Genomic DNA, 19,948 nt, shown 5'->3' on the forward strand with positions numbered 1-19,948 from the left:
CTCCCCAAAAACAGGTGTGCCAAGCTTGTAGCGTCATACCCAAGAATACTCGAGGCTGTAATCGCTGTCGAAGGTGCTTCAAAAAAGTACTGAGTAAAGGATCTGAATACTTATGTAAATGTGATATTTAAGTTTATTATTTCTTATAAATTTACACTAATTAAAAAAAATATATACATTTTTGCTTTGTCATTATAGGGTATTGTGTGTTTATTGGTGAGGTAATCCATTTTAGAATAAGGCTGTAACGTAACAATGTGGAAAAAGTCAAGGGGTCTGAATACTTTCCGAATGCAGTGTATTGGCCATCATTATTAGTATGTGTGTGAAAGGCAACCGTTTTCTAAGATACTGTATTCAGTTCGGTACTTAAGACTTGATCTCAATGACTTACACCTCAAATGGTTTGGATTAATAGAAACAGAAGCCTATATTAACTCAGTTTAGTTGCTGTGATGATTCATTTATAGGCCATTGTCAAACGAACATCTTCAGTTAAAATTTTCTTGCTGGTTTCTCTGTACATAAGACTGTTCATAAGTCTGATAATATTTGCCTTCAAAGTCCACGTCATTGACCTCAAACGCTACACGCTCAGTGTGCTTATTTTCAACCAAACCTTAAAGCTAACATCAGTTTGGAAAATTAAACCATTGTTTGGGTTGGACCAGTACAATGTTAAGTAGTTTACTACTGCCCTCTCCTGGGCAGACATTTCTATTACACAAGAGTTTTAATGTGTTTTGTGTGTTGGTCTAAAAGTGTCACCAGTAACACGTTATGTTTGTTTCCATATGTGTAGACTCCAAAGGCTTGTCAAACCCAGGGGAGGTTGAGGCTCTCAGAGAAGGGGTGTATGCTTCACTGGAGGCGTACTCTAAACACAAATACCCTGATCAACCAGGAAGGTACTGGTCATTGTTTGGTCATCACCAAATATTTGATGAACCTACTTCTACGGTACTTAGTGACATATGTAATTTCAGCCACATGTATAATAGTTTCGTTATCATCATAGTCACTCTTTACATGTTCTTGTCTTATACAGATTTGCCAAACTGTTACTTCGATTGCCAGCCCTACGTTCCATTGGCCTCAAGTTTCTGGAGCACCTGTTCTTCTTCAAACTGATAGGGGATACACCCGTTGACACATTCCTCATGGAAATGTTGGAAGCTCCACACCAAATGACGAAACAGCACTGCAGTTAAAGACTGTCTGTCCAATACTTGCCTCAAAACGAAGAGAACTGGTAATTTGCCTGATTGACAGACTGTAAGTTTGAACACAAGAACTAGTGGACCGCAAACCTATGGCTTTGTTTAATGTACAGTAGGTGTATTTATCATAGTTTTGTGTCAAAGAGAAATGTCTTGAAGGCCCAGAGCCTGCAACAACTCAAAGCATGAGACCTTTTTCACAATGAATGATAATGTCTTCTCGCTTCAGATTCAACACTGAACATTGTTATAACTGATCAAGACTCCGTGCCACAAACCAGCGACCTCATCATCCTCCTGCCTTAGACAGGTCTACCTCTTGTAGTCATTCTCATATTCTGTGATAATAACAACATGGTCCGGCCAAACTCGTTGTCTAGGATGATCTCCTGTTATACATGTAACCCCCACCTCAGTCTCTCATAGTTGGTCTTCTCCTCCTCAATGAGAATGTTCTCATGTGACTATATACGGCAGACAAGAGGGTAATGCATTTTTAACTGGAACCCCTTGACAGGGAAAATGGTTCAGGTAACTTCAGCTCAAAACCAAGGGTATTTTTTCTACTCCTAGCACTTAACTTTGTCAAGCAGAGAATGGCTCCAGTCAGTAGCTCACTGTGAGGACAGAGGAGGCTGATGGGAGGAGCTATAGGAGGACGGGCTCATTGTAATGGCTGGAATGGAATGAATGGAACGGTATCAAACACATCAACCATATGGAAACCTCATGTTTGACTCCGTTCCATTTATTCCATTCTAGCTATTACAGTGAGCCCATCCTCCTATAGCTCATCTCACCAGCCTCCATTGTATGACTAGCATGCAACTGTAGTGGGGAGCATCAATAAAGGGGTCAGTCTTCACTAATGATAATTCACATATCAACATGTAGTGCTCATTTCTGTATTGCTATGGGGTTTTATGCTGCTGCTGTTTGCTTTGTGTCAGTATTTCCAAAGAGTAGCAGTGGTAAACATCTTCCAATGTATAGAATGATGCGTAGGTGTGTAGGTCAGTGTTTCCCAACACCAGTGCACGAGTACCCCCTACAGCAAACATTTTTGTTGTAGCCCCAGACAAACTCACCTGATTCAACTCATTGATGGCCTGATGATTAGTTGACAAGTAGAATCACGTGTGCTTGTTTGGGGCAACAACAATGTTTACTGGTGGGGGTACTGGAGGAATGGAGTTGGGAAACAATGGTGTAGGGGACTGTCTGTAAGTGACTCTCTGTAGTGTCTGAGAGATATAATACACACATAAGGTCTCTGCCGCCAACTGGTGCATCACACAAAAGTAATGCAACTGTCCAAGTACATTAGGACATGAGAAGAAAGCAGTGTTGTAATTACTCATTGCTAAAATGTGTTACAATGTTACTTACAGCAGTAACCCTATCCATAACTCCTAAAGCTAACCAATCCTATCATACATTATTCAAGTGTAATACTGGGTAAGTGCAATACTTGTTACACTGTAATACCAGGAATAGTTACACTGTGATAAGGGCACTGTAATTTAAATTGTAACCCACATTTCCCAGTCCATGCATAACAGAAGACAGACGAGAATAATGATTGATGAGATCAAAAGACGGCAGAGAATTTTTAAAAATTGTTTCAGTCAGAAGTACAATATTCAGGCAGAGCAGCCAGGAATATTTTTGGAACCTCAGATTTATTTGAATTGTATTTATTTTAACCTTTATTTGATCAGGGAGTCATACTGAGACCAAGAGCCCTGAATAACAGAAATGACAGAAATACAGTTATAACAAACAGTTAATTTAAAAATGAAATAACCACCAATAAATGAACAATAGCAGCAAACATAGCCTGCATCTCGTTCAACCACGTTTTTTGAAGCAGATCTATTAGTTTGTATTTTAGCATCATCAATGCTTACTGAGCCACTCAGGACTGGTGTATTTAGGATGAACAATAATCTTGTTTTGTTTTTCCTAATTTAAAACATGGCAACATGTCGTTTAAATGGGAAATCTACATCCATTTTTGGTATTTTAAAATAATTATATATAGCCATTTAATATTGAAGAATATAGGTTATAAATGTCTCATGAGCTAAGTTCAACTGTCTTACTCCATCAAACTGTTGTTTACTGGGAAGTAAACCAAGAACAAATGTAGTACATAGGGATGTTTAATGATTTATTTATTCACTGTCTTTATTTGACCTGTTCTGTTTAGAGAGCATGTATTATTGGCTTACCTGAGCAGAAAACTCGCTGCAGACCTGGCTACATTTACACATGCTGCTCCAGGCCAGACCATACTCTAGGCCAGTTATAGCTGATGTCACATTTTGCAATGCACCCATGCACCAATTCAACCCAATGAACCCATGATGTCGATTCCCCAATGATGTATAGTTTTAAGTCATGTGTTTGCCATGTCTTGTACAACTTGTTCGTTTTTATAATGTAATACAAATATGAATGGTGTTAGCTATAAAGGTGGCGAGGTGTGTATACACTATTCTGATGGCCTTCTCTGCCTGTGCAAATAGGAAGTTTATCATCAGCTTGTACTTCACTGTTACTTATTAAAGGCCTGGAAGCTTTTCAATAGTAAAACATTTCTTATGATACTCATTTAAACAGAGGACCCAATTATGTGTAGGGTACAGCCTCTGTCAGCACAGTGTCTAGGGTACACTGTTTAAATAAGTATCATAAATGTTTTACTATTGAAAAGCTATATGCCAACTATCTGTAATATGCTATGTGTATGTGTGATGCTGAGGGCAATATGTAGACTGTTATGTGACATGCATACCTCTAGAGGGAGACATTGCTTTTTTGTAAAGTGGCATTGACAAAACTAGTACAGGAGGAGCATAGTGAATTGGGGGGATATCACAGCCAAGACAGCCAAAGACGTGGCACATTTTTAATAAGGTATATCCTGCTTTTCCCAAAGCTCAAAGCACTAATACCGCTACCCCTAATTATTACTGATTGAATGTGACATTAATATTTCTGCAAAACTCCTTTTTTTTTTTTTTACTGATCATAAGTTACTGGTGTTGGCAGTCCAATAAGCAGTCCTGCCAGTTCTGGTAGTCTGGATTGAATTTAGAGGTAATGTTCAACATGGCTCAGTCTCACTCAGGTTGAAGTGATGTGTGTTGACATGACTAATCATATCCAGGGGAGTATTTGTCTCCGTTGCCCAAAGAAAAAGGTAATTAGTGTTATTTTTAAGTTGATAAGGCTGTTATGAAATGGTGATTGGGGAAGAGGCAAAGCATCTTTGCAGAACAATGTTGTCAAAGAAACCTAACTGTGACTTTGGTCAGGTCACTTAATATGACTGAGAATGTTTAGCCGGAGTACATCTCAAAGTCAAGAATTCTGTTTGAGAGGACGACTAAAGACATTTGCTCACATTTCTAGTACAGTAGGTTGTATAGTTTTTCTGTTTTAACCCTAACCATAACCATACAGAGGTAATACTGAAATGTAACCCCTGAGGATATTGTGTCCTAGAAGTTAAGAGTTAGAGTTAATTTTATAATTTTGGTGAGTGAATGACAGCACTGATGTTGCCTCAATTTCGGACAATTTGAATGACGTTTGCAGCAGCTTCCTGAAACGATGTATAAGAAAGGCTGACAGGTTGTGTTGACAGGACGTTTTTCAAAATGTCAACCTGGCCGGTCCTAATTCTGGAGTTTATGCTGGGCATATTGTCTCATGCCTCATCGGCCGCCATCTCTCTGGTCTCGTTGATGTCCTCATAGAGAGTTGGGCTGCGATGTCTCTTTGAATTAAGCGGAGCTATAGGGAGCCCCTAACTAATGTGCCAGTCTTTGTCAAGTTTCCTCAGTCCTCATGGCTGTTTTCCCCCTCAGAGCTTCTTCACTAACAAAACATCATAGCCCAGGGTAAAGAGACGAATGTCTGATGTATCTCTGCCGGGATCCCCGGCTCTCTGACATCCAGTCCCTCCTACCATTATCTGCTAATTGACAGGCCCTATCAGCCTGCTGGTGGCCACAGCTGACAAGTGTGAGAAGGCTGAGGTGAGGTGGTAGGAAAATGCCAGTCATTGCAGGATTATCAGCACAAAGGCCAACAACATAGCAGTAATCTGACCTGGCTGTAGCTAGCTGGTGGGACTCACTCTCTTTCTGGTGCAGCAGATCACACGCACACACACACACACACACACACACACACACACACACACACACACACACACACACACACACACACACACACACACCCCTTGTTGCTTCTTCTTTCTCTGCCTCCACTGTCTGATCATTTCATACTCCACAATGACATTTAGTGATTAATTAAGATAGGTGTGAGATTGGCTGAAGACCGATACCCCCTCCCCTTATTGCCTCCATAACATGTCTGGGAAAGACAGGGTCACCCTATGCCCCACAATACCCACTGTACACACACACACACACACACACACACACACACACTTCAGGTCCCATGGCTGTTGACTGTCCAGCCAGTGTGCCTGAGGCCTGCCTGCCTGCCTGTCCTGTCTGAGTCCTTCTCAGCATTGTTAAATTCAGCCTCAGTGTTCACGCGCTCTATGAAATAAAAAGAGACTTCTGGCTCAGCCCAGACTGACCATGCTGCTCTCGCCTCCCTTTTCCCTGCCTCTGTATGGTAAGGAGAGTGTTGGGTAAACGGACGTCATATCAGGTTACATTAGGTTATGATAACATTATTATATTGACCAACAGTTTCTATTTGACTGTACACTTCAAAACAAGTCGTTTCTTGTAGCACTTGAACTCTTGTTGAAATGGACACTTAGAATAGGCCTTGATACTGAGATGATTACAGCTTACAGATGATTCCAAACCATTATTTTCTGCCAACATAAATCAGCTTTAGATGTATGAGAATTACATCTTGTGTAAGTCTTGATTAAACCTTTTCCTTTTAACAATCTCACTAGCTCTTGATATTGTGCTTTCTCCTTTTTCCTTTAAGACATAATCTTTAAAACCACTGAAATAGATAACCCTTATAGTCAGTAGCCTGGTGTTCCAGCCAAGATTTTACTGTCAACATAGAAACTGTCCTGTTAACTTCTGAAACCTTCTCTGGCAAAGCTCACTATCCCCACCACCGCCATCAAAAAGTCATTTCCCCATACAAGTCCCACACACGGCCTAACAATGGGAGCAGAGGATTAGAACAGCGCTCTGTCTCAGAGAAAAGGGGGGAAAAAATCTGTTCCAATCACTGGAGAAGAGTCGGACTAGTTGGCCACATTTCTTCCTCTGGATTTTTCCAATGAAGCGGTTTTGTTTTTATGCTATTATCTCTCTTTGCCATCAGACAGCGTGTGGCATTGTGATCAGATCATTGGATTGTTCGTCTGCTGAATGGTTAAATCTGCTCTCTGATGTGGAGGAATCTTCAAAGTGGAGAAACCCACAGGGGGACGTTGCTAGTTGATAATTAATGTAGTCAACTGCATTGCCAATTTTAGATTTCCAAGATGAGAAACTGAAACATTTCTGCTTTGAATCTAGCAACAAGCACTACCAAATGTCTTACCTCATCTTCAGAATGCTTCCTTGGAAAACTGTTCCCACAAAATATGAATTCTGGATCTTTTTTTGAAAACCAAAAGAGATTTAGCTCTTTATTAACTCTTATGTGGTTCCAGTAGAAATTATTCTCTATGGTTTCGTTTTATTGGATTTTTATTCGTACCCCAATCCTTTACATTTCCACTCAGTAAGGGACTGTACGTTATTTATAATGAGGGACACCTGGAGTAAAATATATTTTTAGATATAGAATCGGCTTCCTATATCGCAACAAAGCATCCTTCACTCATGCTGCCAAACATACCCTCGTAAAACTGACCATCCTACCGATCCTCGACTTCAGTGATGTCATCTATAAAATAGCCTCCAACACTCTACTCAACAAACTGGATGCAGTCTATCACAGTGCCATCCGTTTTGTCACCAAAGCCCCATACACTACCCACCATTGCGACCTGTACGCTCTCGTTGGTTGGCCCTCGCTTCATACTCGTTGCCAAACCCACTGGCTACAGGTTATCTACAAGTCTCTGCTAGGTAAAGCCCCGCCTTATCTCAGCTCACTGGTCACCATAGCAGCACCCACTCGTAGCACGCGCTCCAGCAGATATATCTCACTGGTCACCCCCAAAGCCAATTCCTCCTTTGGTCGTCTTTCCTTACAGTTCTCTGCTGCCAATGACTGGAACGAACTGCAAAAATCTCTGAAGCTGGAGACTCATATCACCCTCACTAGCTTTAAGCACCAGCTGTCAGAGCAGCTCACAGATCACTGCACCTGTACATAGCCCATCTGTAAACAGCCCATCTATCTACCTACCTCATCCCCATACTGTATTTATTTATTTATCTTGCTCCTTTGCACCCCAGTATCTCTACTTGCACATTCATCTTCTGCACATCTACCATTCCAGTGTTCAATCGCTATATTGTAATTACTTCGCCACCATGGCCTATTTATTGCCTTAACTTACCTCATTTGCACTCACTGTATATAGACTATTTGTTTTCTTTTGTTCTACTGTATTATTGACTGTATGTTTTGTTTATTCCACGTGTAACTCTGTGTTGTTGTATGTGTCGAATTGCTATGCTTTATCTTGGCCAGGTCGCAGTTGCAAATGAGAACTTGTTCTCAACTAGCCTACCTGGTTAAATAAAGGTGAAATAAAATAAAATAAATAAATAGCAATGAACATGCCTACCATTTACCCTCACTCATAGGACAGACCATATATGGAGTTTTAGAAACAGGTCTTTGTTTTGTAAGCATTAAGTGACAAAGTAGCCAGAAGGTGTTGGATTCGCAGAACATCGCAGACAAGGGTAGGGGTGAAAAGATTTCCAATTTAATAAAAGCACTGCATGAATCTATCTTTTTTGCGGTCCTAGACAAAAATTGCCTTTAATAAACGCATTTCATGCAATTCTATGTCATTTCACATGACTGGAGACAAGCAGAATCCTTTTTAATCCCACAACAGAGCATGACAACGAATGAGCGCATGCTGCAGCACCAGAGATGTTGTGATTTCTATACAGGCTTTTGTTAAAAAAGAGGATCATCTAAGTTTGGAACAGTGATAAAGTTGTCTATCAACTGTAAAAATGTAGCGCAACAGAACCAGTTACATCTGAAGTATCTGATCATCAATGAATTAGAGAAAAAGCCATTAGTTGTTTAACACAACAGTCACATATCCTCGGGTGGGCCTACTGTATATTAAAATTAAATTCAAAGGCACTGTAGAATGAGTGTATAGCCTTTATTGGACTTTTATTCGTACCCAAATCCTTTACATTTCCTCTCAGTATTGACATAAAATTAGATTTATTTAGCAAAAATGTGATTTTTTTCTGGTCTTCATGGATGTTATTGAAAATGAAACAGGACATCAGTAAGGTCATACACGATCAAACACTGTCCATATTATAGCTTCACATTTCTATCATAGCCAGGTAGAATATAATTTGAGGCAAACAATACAATGTACATCTTAAATTATCGCTAGCAAAGACACATAGTCTCTGAAGTCATCTTCTGAGGTCCTATCACTAACCCTCAGGGCGGCTGACGTAATGACCCCTGACCCCTTGTGACACATAGAAGAGGCCTTTGGCAGCAATATCACTGTGCCAGATGCTGCAGTCGCTCCCTCTCAAACAGACACATTTCACAAGTGGCTCTGATGGGGGGATGCCCATGGTGCTGTCTCTAAGAGGGACAAACATCAGATCCCAGTGCCTGATGCCATAGTGGGGCCCTCGGACACCAGCCATGATAATGTGAGATGTGTTCTCACACAGTCTTAGGCTGGGCCTTTGGTGACAAATGTTTTTCATATGTCATGATGATACAGGGAAGAAATGTGCCAAGCCGTAAGACAAATCCAACTATTTCACATCTTTGTAAGACCTTGTTTTTATACTTCATATCTGCAGAAATGATCCATTCTATAGATTGCACCTGAGGTCTTGGATGGATTTCCTGTTTTTGTCTGTGCCACTGTGCTGTGATAGTAGCCGTGGTGAGAGGACGTACTATAGTTTAGACACAGACCAGCCAGGACTTTGACAGCAGCACTGGGCTTGGCACCTGTCTCAGATAGAGGACAAACAGTTTCTAATGAATACCCTGACTACACATGGAGGCAAAGGAAACACAGGGAGCCAGTCTTCACATGGACCAAGGCCGATAGCACCTACACCCAGACCCACACCAAGACAGATAACATCAAGACAACCTGTCCCCAATCCCCTCCCCCTCAAAATTTGCTTCACGGTGGAGCATCGGGTCAGATAAATAAAGTTAATTTATAGCAGTGTTTCAGGTTAACAAGGGATTAGAGCCTATCTCCTGTAGCAGCCCAGCCAAGTGTGTTTGAGGGTTTGTTTGCATAGCTCACAGAGTAGCGCCTTGGGGAATAAGGTGTGATTATCAGGGTTACAGAGCTTTGTATGAGTGTGGTGAAGGGCCTAGAGCTGGCAAAAGGTGATTGACCCAAAGATTGTGGAAACAGTGGCCACAGCACACAGATCAAAACCCATACTATACAACAGACATCTAATGTCAGCCAGTGCTCATGCTCAAATAAAACAGGTCCAGCTTTTAGAAATGCCCCTTACATACTGCATTTCTAAAAAAAAATTAAACTAATTGTTGGCCTCAAATGAACCTTGTCTACGGTTTTTAGATGCTTCCAAAATAGACAGCCTGGCTGATATTTCTGTCTTCATTAAACAAGCTTCCAGTGGAGTTTTGAAAACAAGTTTGCTAACCAACTAATAAAAAGTACCTTCCACTTGTTGGAAGGTACTCACCCCAAATGTCTTTTCTGCTCTAACAATACCAGCAGGACCCCCCTGTGCGTTCACGGATAAAATATCCCCATCGTTCAGTCATTACCAAGCCGCACAGTAGGATAACATTATGAAAACGTCATGGTCACCCTTATTAGCAGGGAGAGCAGCACTTTTGATTGGTTTGTGCATGAAGTCTGCGATGGTTTCCATATGGACCCCGCTTAATTTTTTAATAAACAGCATGGCATTACCCAGGGCCGAGGTTATCCCAATTTCTCTAAAACCTCAAGTATTTTTCTAATGGGCTCTACATGTCCAGGATTTCCTTCCATTTGAAGGCATGCAGCATGGGCGCTGCAGTGTTTCCACTGTAATTCTTTCAGTGTGGCCTGCCTGCCCAGACCTCTCGGTGTAGTGGTGTTAGGGGGGTGCCAACCACGATGGGGCCCAGGGCCCATGGCCACATCCTCCCCCTCCACACCGCGCCGTAGTTTCCATTACCCCAGTGGAAGGAAGAATAAAGGGCTGATGTGTGGATGTGTGGTCCAGAGGCCTGGACAGTCTGGGCCAGGTTTAGGCTGAGCTGGGCTGCGAGCTGAGCCGCTCTGCCTGACGACAGCTTGTCAGAAACAGAGGCTCAGCAGGATAGTGCTCATTCTACAACTACAGTCAGAACCTACGGGTTCTTACAATAGAAACTACTCTCTGTGGAATTTCACCATCAATTCTGACCAAATGTTCTACATGTGAATTTCCAAGCCCTTCCCGTGAGCCTCTGGATCATTGGATCATTCCTACTCTGGCCAGTAAAAAACAGACATTTCATCCACCTCCTTACTTATTTAATGCTAGGTGTAAATCAAGTTGTTCCAGTAGCTGTGACAGCTGAAATAAGTTTACAGTAGGTGTCTTTCTTTTGTTTCTTTGTTTGACGAGAGCAAGACACACTTGGTTCTGTCATGTTTTCAGATGTCAGTCTAGCCACACTCCACCAGTGTGACAGTACATAGCCTTTGGGGCTAAGTATCATGGGTGCCATGGCACAGGGAGAAGGGGGAGGAGGGTTTGAAGTGGGTACACCGGGGGGGCAGAGCAACACCATGTCAGAGCGTTAGCAGACGATGCCCATTTCAGACACATTAATTCAAACAGTCAGACCAGCCATGAAACCATTTCCACCCACCATATCCACCCTACTGTCGTCAATACTGTTGTGAATTCTGTCATTATACTGTAGTTTTTACAGTTTCCTTTGGTATAAATACTGTAGTACGAAAACACTGTAGTATATACTATAGTAATTACTGGAGTGTTTTTGCTGACTGTAGTGTTTTTGATGACATTACTGTAGTATTTACTGTAATGTTTTTGTGGTCTATATTAAACTGTAGTATTTACTATAGTATTCTACAGTATACTACAATATTCTATAGTAAGTACTACACATTAACGAGGTATATAACCGTGTGTAGTATAGTTTTCTACAGTATACTACAGTTTACTACAGAATGCTATAGTAAGACCTGTAACATTCTTTAGTAACTATAGTATTTTTTCATGTGGGTCTCCTTATCTCCATCTCTCCCTCCCTTTTCTCTGAAGTTACAGCCTTACCTGAGATATGGACATCATGTGTGTGGTTAGCCTATCAACAATGGTGGTCACAGGGGGAACACAGAGATAAGGTGTGTGTAGGCACGGCAACACTGTGCTGAGTGTATCTACACCATACATCAAAGAGGAGACTACAGCTACGCTAAGCTCTGTATGATGGATATTAAGATAAAGTTGAAGTCGGAAGTTTACATACACCTTAGCCAAATACATTTAAACTCAGTTTTTCACAATTCCTGACTTTTAATCCTAGTAAAAATTCCCTGTCTTAGATAAGTTAGGATCACCACTTTATTTTAAGAATGTGAAATGTCAGAATAATAGCAGAGAGAATAATTTATTTCAGCTTGTATTTCATTCATCACATTCCCAGTGGGTCAGAAGTATACATCCACTCAATTAGTATTTGGTAGCATTGACTTTAAATTGTTTAATTTGGGTCAAACGTTTCATGTAGTCATCCACAAGCTTCCCACAATAAGTTGGGTGAATTTTGGCCCATTCCTCCTGACAGAGCTGGTGTAACTGAGTCAGGTTTGTAGGCCTCCTTGCTCGCACACGCTTTTTCAGTTCTGCCAACACATTTTCTATGGGATTGAGGTCAGGGCTTTGTGATGGCCACTCCAATACCTTGACTTTGTTATCCTTAAGCCATTTTGTCACAACTTTGGAAGTATGCTTGGGGTCATTGTCCATTTGGAAGACCCATTTTTCAACCAAGCTTTAACTTCCTGACTGATGCCTTGAGATGCTGCTTCAATATATCCAAATAATTTTCCTCCCTCATGATGCCATCTATTTTGTGAAGTGCACCAGTCCCTCCTGCAGCAAAGCACCCCCACAACATGATGCTGCCATCCCCCTTTTTCCTCCTAACATAACGATGGTCATTATGCCAAACAGTTCTATTTTTGTTTCATCAGACAAGAGGACGTTTCTCCAACAAGTACAATCTTTGTCGCCATGTGCAGTTGCAAACCGTAGTTTGGCTTTTCTTATGGCAATTTTGGAGCAGTGGCTTCTTCCTTGCTGAGCGGCCTTTCAGGTTATGTCGATATAGGACTCATTTTACTGTGGATATAGATACTTTGTACCTGTTTCCTCCAGCATCTTCACAAGGTCCTTTGCTGTTGTTCTGGGATTGATTTGCACTTTTCATACCAAAGTACGTTCATCTCTAAGAGACAGAACGCGTCTCCTCCAATTGATCAAATTATGTCAATTAGCCTATCAACAGCTTCTAAAGCCATGACATTTTCTGGAATTTTCCAAGCTGTTTAAAGGCACAGTCAACTTAGTGTATGTAAACTTCTGACCCACTGGAATTGTGAAACAGTGAATTATAAGTGAAATAATCTGTCTGTAAACAATTGTTGGAAAAATTACTTGTGTCATGCACAAAGTAGATGTCCTAACTGACTTGCCAAATCTATAGTTTGTTAACAAGAAATTTGTGGAGTGGTTGAAAAACAAGTTTTAATGACTTCAACCTAAGTGTATGTAAACTTCCGAATTCAACTGTACTTCTTTCTTATTGTCAAAGAGGATTGGAAGAATAGCAACTCATAGCTTAACAGAACATATTCAATCAAAAAACATGAATAAGTACTATGGACATGTAGACATCTAGAAAGTATTTTTCTAGAAATATTCCCCTCTGTGGAAATGATTTGTCCTCTCAAAGGCCAGGGATTCAAGTACAGCATGCTTTAGAATCTATGTCCTTTGAACTCAGTGGCAGACACATGGGTAACTTATTACTCATCATAATTCAATGCCGTTTTCTCCGCAGTCTGATTGTCTATGTTCACGTCAAAGACAGATTTTGTAGAATAAATGTTTCTGGAGACACGAGGGCTTTGCCGCCATGGTTCAGTATAAAGGTTGAGTCACAAAGTGACAATGAGCAGCACTGCTAAGATGGCTTCTCTCTCTCAGACACTGAGCAGCTCCCCATTGGCATGGCCTGTTTGCTTGTGCTGGTCTCGCTTCTGTTGTTCTACCCCAAGTCTGGCTCCTAACCTATTACACTAACTGTCTGTTAGATTAACCAGCTTGGCCAATGGCTCCAACACGGCTACCATTTTACCATTATCATCTACATACCGCAGCATGTTGGATTTGGCCAGGAGGAACCAATGCTATGGACCGTATCTTTCCAAATTGACGGCTAAACTTAATGCACAGAAAATTGCCTCCTCGATGGTGTTGTTTATTTCCATGCCCATGATACATGTTTTCATTGAAGACCCTCTCATTTTCCTTTGTGAAGCAGCAGCTTAGGAACAGAGATCGAAATGGTAAACGACAGCATGCTAGTATTAATGAACACGTCATTGCCATGGTAGCAATGATATGAAATAAATAAATGACCAGGCCTAGTGTAATTGCCCATTAGAGACTGGAACATTGCAAGAATATAAGATCTGGCCAACAAAGGCCCATTCTGTAGCTTTTAAAACGGAGAGCAATCATATTACATACAGTATGGAAATTCTGATGGCTTCATGTGAAGATATGAATAGTAGGCCCATAATAGTTGTGGCTTTGCTTGAATGATCCCTTTTGAACCGATGGTTATAGCATTGCCTTGAAATGGCTTTAGCTGTCCTGCCACTGTCAGCCATAACGAAGACAAAAAAGAATACCACCTAGTTTCAGTGTTTGGGTCAAGTTAATGTGTTTCACAGGTGTAGACTTGGGGTATTAGGTAATGGTCGGTGGCCAGCGTTCTCTGTGTGCCACCTGAAGAACACTGCTCTCACTCACGGCTGGGTGCTCTGAGTAGAAGGATGTTCCTTGGATCTGAAATACAGAAAACTGGCAAGATATGAATCACAGGACGCTGCTTAGGGGAGGACGGCTCATAATAATGGCTGGAAATGGAGCGAATGGAATGGCATCAAACACATGGAAACCATGTGAATCATGTATTTGATACCATTCCACTGATTCCGCTCCAGGCATTACCACGAGCACATCCTCCCCAATTAAGGTGCCACCAACCTCCTGTGATATAAATACACTACGTGACCAAAAGTATTGTCGAACATCTCATTCCAAAATCATGGGCATTAATATGGAGTTTGTCCCCCCTTTGCTGCTATAACAACCTCCACTCTTCTGGGAAGGCTTTCCACTAGAAGTTGGAACATTGTTGCAGGGACTTGCTTCCATTCAGCCACAAGAGCATTAGTGAGGTAAAGCACTAATGTAGGGCGATTAGACCTGGCTCGCAATCGGAATTCCAATTCATCCCTAAGGTGTTCGATGGAGTTGAGGTCGGGGTTCTGTGCAGCCTAGTCAAGTTCTTCCACACCGATCTCGACAAACCATTTCTGTATGGACCTCGCTTTGTGCACTGGGGCATTGTCATGCTGAAACAGGAAAGGGCCTTCCCCAAACTGTTGCCACAAAGTTGGAAGCACAGAATCGTCTAGAATGTCATTGTATGCTGTTGCGTTAAGATTTATTTTCACTGGAACTAGACCATTAGCCCCAAACCATTATTCCTCCTCCACCAAACTTTACAGTTGGCACTATGCATTCGGGCAGGTAGTTTTCCTGGCATCCAACAAACCCAGATTTGTCCGTCGGACTGCCAGATGTTGAAGTGTGATTCATCACTCCAGAGAACGCGTTTCCACTGCTCCATAGTCCAAAAGCAGCGAGCTCGGCGGTCCCTGTTCTGTGAGGTTCTGTGGCCTACCACTTTGCTGCTGAGCTGTTGTTGCTCCTAGATGTTTCCTCTTCACAATAACAGCAGCTCTAGCAGGGCAGAAATTTGACAAACTGACTTGTTGGAAAGGTGGCATCCTATGATGGTGCCACGTTGAATGTCACTGACCTCTTCAGTAAGTCCATTCTACTGCCAATGTTTGTCTTTGGAGATTGCATAGCTGTGTGTTCGATTTTACACACCTGTCAGCAATGGGTGTGGCTGAAATAGCCGAATCCACTAATTTGAAGGGGTGTACACATACTTTTGTATATATAGTGTACATCACATTGAACCACATTAACTGTTTTGGCGTAATTGCTGTGGAGGAACAGCTTGGGTGAGGTAGCACTTGAACAAGCGTTGCAGAGAATTTTACGAGGGGTTTGGCAAGAACAGTTGCACCTGGCTAAACTTGCTAGGAAGGAAAAGAAGGAGACAGAGCGAGAGAGAGAGAAAGAAAGAAAGAGAGAGAGAGTGAGTGAGCAAGAGGGAGGGAGAGAGAGAAAGAAAGAAAGAGAGAGAGAGAGAGAGAGAGTGAGTGAGCAAGAGGGAGGGAGAGAGAGAGAGAAAGAAAGAGAGAGAGAGAGAGTGAGTGAGCAAGAGGGAGGGAGAGAGAGAGAGAGAGAGAAAGAGAGAGAGAGAGGAGCAGCAGAGCAGACGGCATGGTACTGTGTGTTGTGTAGTAAGGGAACACCTGGACTTGATGAGAGACAGATGTTTAGGCCAGTTAAGCCTGTTGTAAAGTGGAAAACAAAGAGCCTGATGGGAAACACAAGACGAGCCATAAAGCAGACAGTTTATCAGTAATTTTATTCAAGTGGATCGTTTCAGCCCCTTATGCCAGTGGCACTTGCCAAAAGGCACGATTTACTCTGACTAAACAGATCCACTGTGACTGATAAATCATTAATAATCATCTAGGATTTTGTTAAACAGAGGAAGCAATACAGGCGACCCTCTTCGGGGCTGTCATGGGCTATGTGAACTGTCCAAGAGTGAAGCCAGTTTGAGGACACCTTTACTGTAGGTTTTAGGACCACTTTAGGTATCATATATTTAAAAAATTGTTAATGAAACATTGACTTTGGCCTTACTGTTATTAGCCCATAGAAACGCATTGAATAACAGATGTATACATGGAAAAAAAACAAAAATAAATCAAAAGAAAGTTTGTTTTAAAGTGTCTGTCCTTTTACCCATATTTAGCCTCTTTTTTGGCATTAAGCCCATTCCATATACACTCACAAGCCAGTTTATTAGGTACACCCAACTATTACCGGGTCATATCTCTCTTTGCCTCCAGAACAACCTGAATTCTTTGGGGCATGGATTCTACAAGTTGGAAAAATTCCACAGGGATGTTGGTCCATACAGAATAGATGACATCACACCACCGCCTCTGCCACCAGCCACCAGCCACCAGCCTGTACCGTTGACACCAGGCAGAATGGGTCCATGCCAAATCCTGACTCTGCCATCAGCATGACGCAATGTTTTTCCACTCCTGGTGATCGCGTGCCCACTGGAGCGGCTTCTTCTTGTTTTTAGCTGATAGGTGTGGAATACGTTGTGGTTGTCTGCTGCAATAGCGCATCCGTGACAAGCATTGATGAGTTGTGCATTCAGAGATGCCGTTCTGCACACCACTGTTGTTCTGCGCCGTTATATGTCTGTTTGTGGCCCGCCTGTTAGCTTACACATTTTTGCCATTCTCCTTTGACCTCTCTCATCAACAAGCTTTTTTCACCCACAGGACTGTCGCTGACCAGATGTTTTTTGTTTGACACACCATTCTCGGTAAACCCTTGATACTGGTGCGTGAAAAGCCCAGGGAGGAAGCCGTTTCTGAGGTACTGGATCCGGCGTTCTTGGCACCGACGATTATACTACGCTCAAAGTCACTTAGGTCACTTGTTTTGCCCATTCTAACAATCAATCGAGCAGTAACTGAATGACTCGATGCTTGTCTGCCTGCTTTATATAGCGAGCCACAGCCACGGCCACGTGACGTGACTCACTGTCTGTAGAAGCGTTCCACTTTTGTGAACGGGGTGGTGTACCTAATAAAATGACCAGCGAGTGTATACTTCCATTAACTTTTTTAGCTGTTACCGGGCTACCTTCAGACGAGTCTTGTGAGACTGGTGGGTGTCTTAGAGCAAAACAACCGACAAAGTCTCACCTTTCAATAGAGGGGTCATATTTTTCTAACCGTTATTTAACTAGGCAAGTCAGTTAAGAACAAATTCTTATTTACAACGATGGCCTAGGAACAGTGGGTTAACTGCCTTGTTCAGGGGCAGAATGACAGATTTTTTTCTTGTCAGCTCAGGGATTCAGTCTAGCAATCTTTTGGTTACTGGCCCAACGCCCTAATCACTAGGCTACCTGCCGCCCCATGTGTTATTAGTGTGCAACTCAAACTGTTACAGACAGAAATTTGCAGATCTGAGCTATCGACTTCAGACGAGTCCTGTGACACTTGTGGGGGTGGATTTTTAGGAGGTCTCATGCTCTGAAAAACACAGATGAAGCTCGGCCACCTTCCTCCGCCGATGTGTAAGGCCGCCATTGGCGGATGCGGTGGATTGAGACGCAGCAAATGCAACAAAAAAAAGATATCTCTAGATTAAACAGGCGGATTTAGATTTGTTATTTATTTATGCTAATTAGATGTCCTCGGGAGCTCAGATATCGACTCTAGGGGGTTTAACAAACCTTCTTTTATTAAATGGACGTTGTTAAAAGATGAAAAGAGAAGACAGGAAAACTACCTGTAATGAAAGGAGAGTACAGTTTATGTAGACGAACACATTCATCTCTCTGTTTGACATTCAGTACTGTTGCAGGATCTTTAGCAGTGTTGATACAGACACAGGCTAGTTCTAATCCAATCCAAGGAGGCACAGGGAGACACTTCTGTACTGTTTTGATCTGGCATTGCTTGAAGGGCAGAAATTATGGACATGTGACGGATTCTCCGTCTCCTGCCTTGTAGAGTTTCTGAGCTCAGATGCATGAGTCACCAGAGGCAAGGTTGTATGTTCGGTATCGGCTCCCACTGTGTATTTGTATTCAAACTGTCATTCTCACTTTCAATAAAACAAGCACCCGTGGTTGGGTAAACCCCTGGTGTCTCTAAATGAAATATCATACTCATAGTGGACAGAATCCAATTCATATATCGCTCTATGACTGACATGACTGAATTATTATTTGTTTATTTTTAAACAGTTGCATTTCTGGTGTATTATGTTAAGTAATTTACCTTTGTGACAACAACTGTCCAAAATGTAAGAGGCGTCTGAAAGCATTTTCTCTGCTCCTTATTATTGCTTATCCAGTGACCACAAGGGGGCACACTTATTCCTTCACAGTGTGTTTGTGGGCTGGGAGAGGGCCAGCCAAACAGTCCACAGCAGAGGAGCAGCGCAGTCTGACTCACTCTATCGTTCCATCAGATTTTAAAGTACAGTGTGTGGAGACACATTGAGCACAATCCACCAATCTAACAAATCTCTCAACAACTAACAAACACGTGCCCACATGCACACATGCCGGCACGCCGTCATTGCACACGAGCAAAAGCTATGCCTTTTCACTCAAACTGTTCATGTATACAGCCATACACACACACCGAGAGCCATATTCCTTTTCTGGAAAGCAAGCCTGACTAGGCCTCAACTGTCACCAACACAGAATAACGCACACAGCGCAGTCAAATAAACCGAGAAGCAAGTACTTAGAAAGTGTAATGAAAGTACTCCATCAAAGGTATAGCTAGCTCTACACTTAACACTTGTTCATGCCTTTGGCAGTGAAAGATTTGGAGTCTTACTCCAGTGATTTTTTTCCCCCCTTCGTGAATTAATTAGTCTTTGCCAAAGCTGGCCACATTTGTCATTCGAATTTATGCTAATGAGCAGCAAGGTTTTGTTGAGGAGGTGATAGGGCAGAGCAGCTGGTCTCTCCTTATGGGCCCTAACTGTCCTCCTTCCTCCATCTTTCTCTTCATCTATCTCTCCATCTACAGTACCAGTCAAAAGTTTGGACACACCTACTCATTCAAGGGTTTTTCTTTATTTGTACTATTTTCTACATTGTAGAAAAGTAGTGAAGACATCAAAACTATGGAATAACACATATGGAATCATTTAGTAACCAAAAAGGTGTCAAACAAATCAAAATATATTTTAAATTTGAGATTCTTCAAAGTAGCCACCCTTTGCCTTGATGACAGCTTTGCACAATCTTTGCATGATCTCAACCAGCTTCACCTGGAATGCTTTTCCAACAGTCTCGAAGGAGTTCCCACATATGCTGAGTACTTGCTGGCTGCTTTTCCTTCGCTCTGCGGTCCAACTCATCCCACACCATCTCAATTTGGTTGATGTCGGATGATTGTGGAGGCCAGATCATCTGATGCAGCAGTCCATCACTCTCCTTCTTGGTCAAATAGCCCTTACACAGCCTGGAGGTGTGTTAGGTCATTATCCTGTTTTAAAACAAATTATAGTCCCACTAAGCGCAAA

The 19,948-nt window shown here is 42.0% G+C and overlaps 1 protein-coding gene across 2 annotated transcripts in view; it reads left to right on the top strand.

Annotated features, from left to right (window-relative positions):
- Positions 1–7,078, top strand: part of LOC106585776 (retinoic acid receptor RXR-alpha-B) — a 43,810-nt gene extending 36,732 nt beyond the window's left edge. For both annotated transcript variants that reach the window (XM_014172379.2, XM_014172382.2), the window contains 2 exons: positions 803–908; positions 1,049–7,078. In XM_014172379.2, coding sequence (XP_014027854.1) covers positions 803–908; positions 1,049–1,211 — 269 coding nt within the window. In that variant the 3' untranslated portion in view covers positions 1,212–7,078. The remainder of the gene's footprint in view (positions 1–802; positions 909–1,048) is intronic.
- The last annotated feature ends 12,870 nt before the right edge of the window (positions 7,079–19,948 follow it).

The sequence above is a fragment of the Salmo salar genome, chromosome ssa24, assembly GCF_905237065.1.
Source record: "Salmo salar chromosome ssa24, Ssal_v3.1, whole genome shotgun sequence".
NCBI classification, from domain to species: Eukaryota; Metazoa; Chordata; class Actinopteri; order Salmoniformes; family Salmonidae; genus Salmo; species Salmo salar.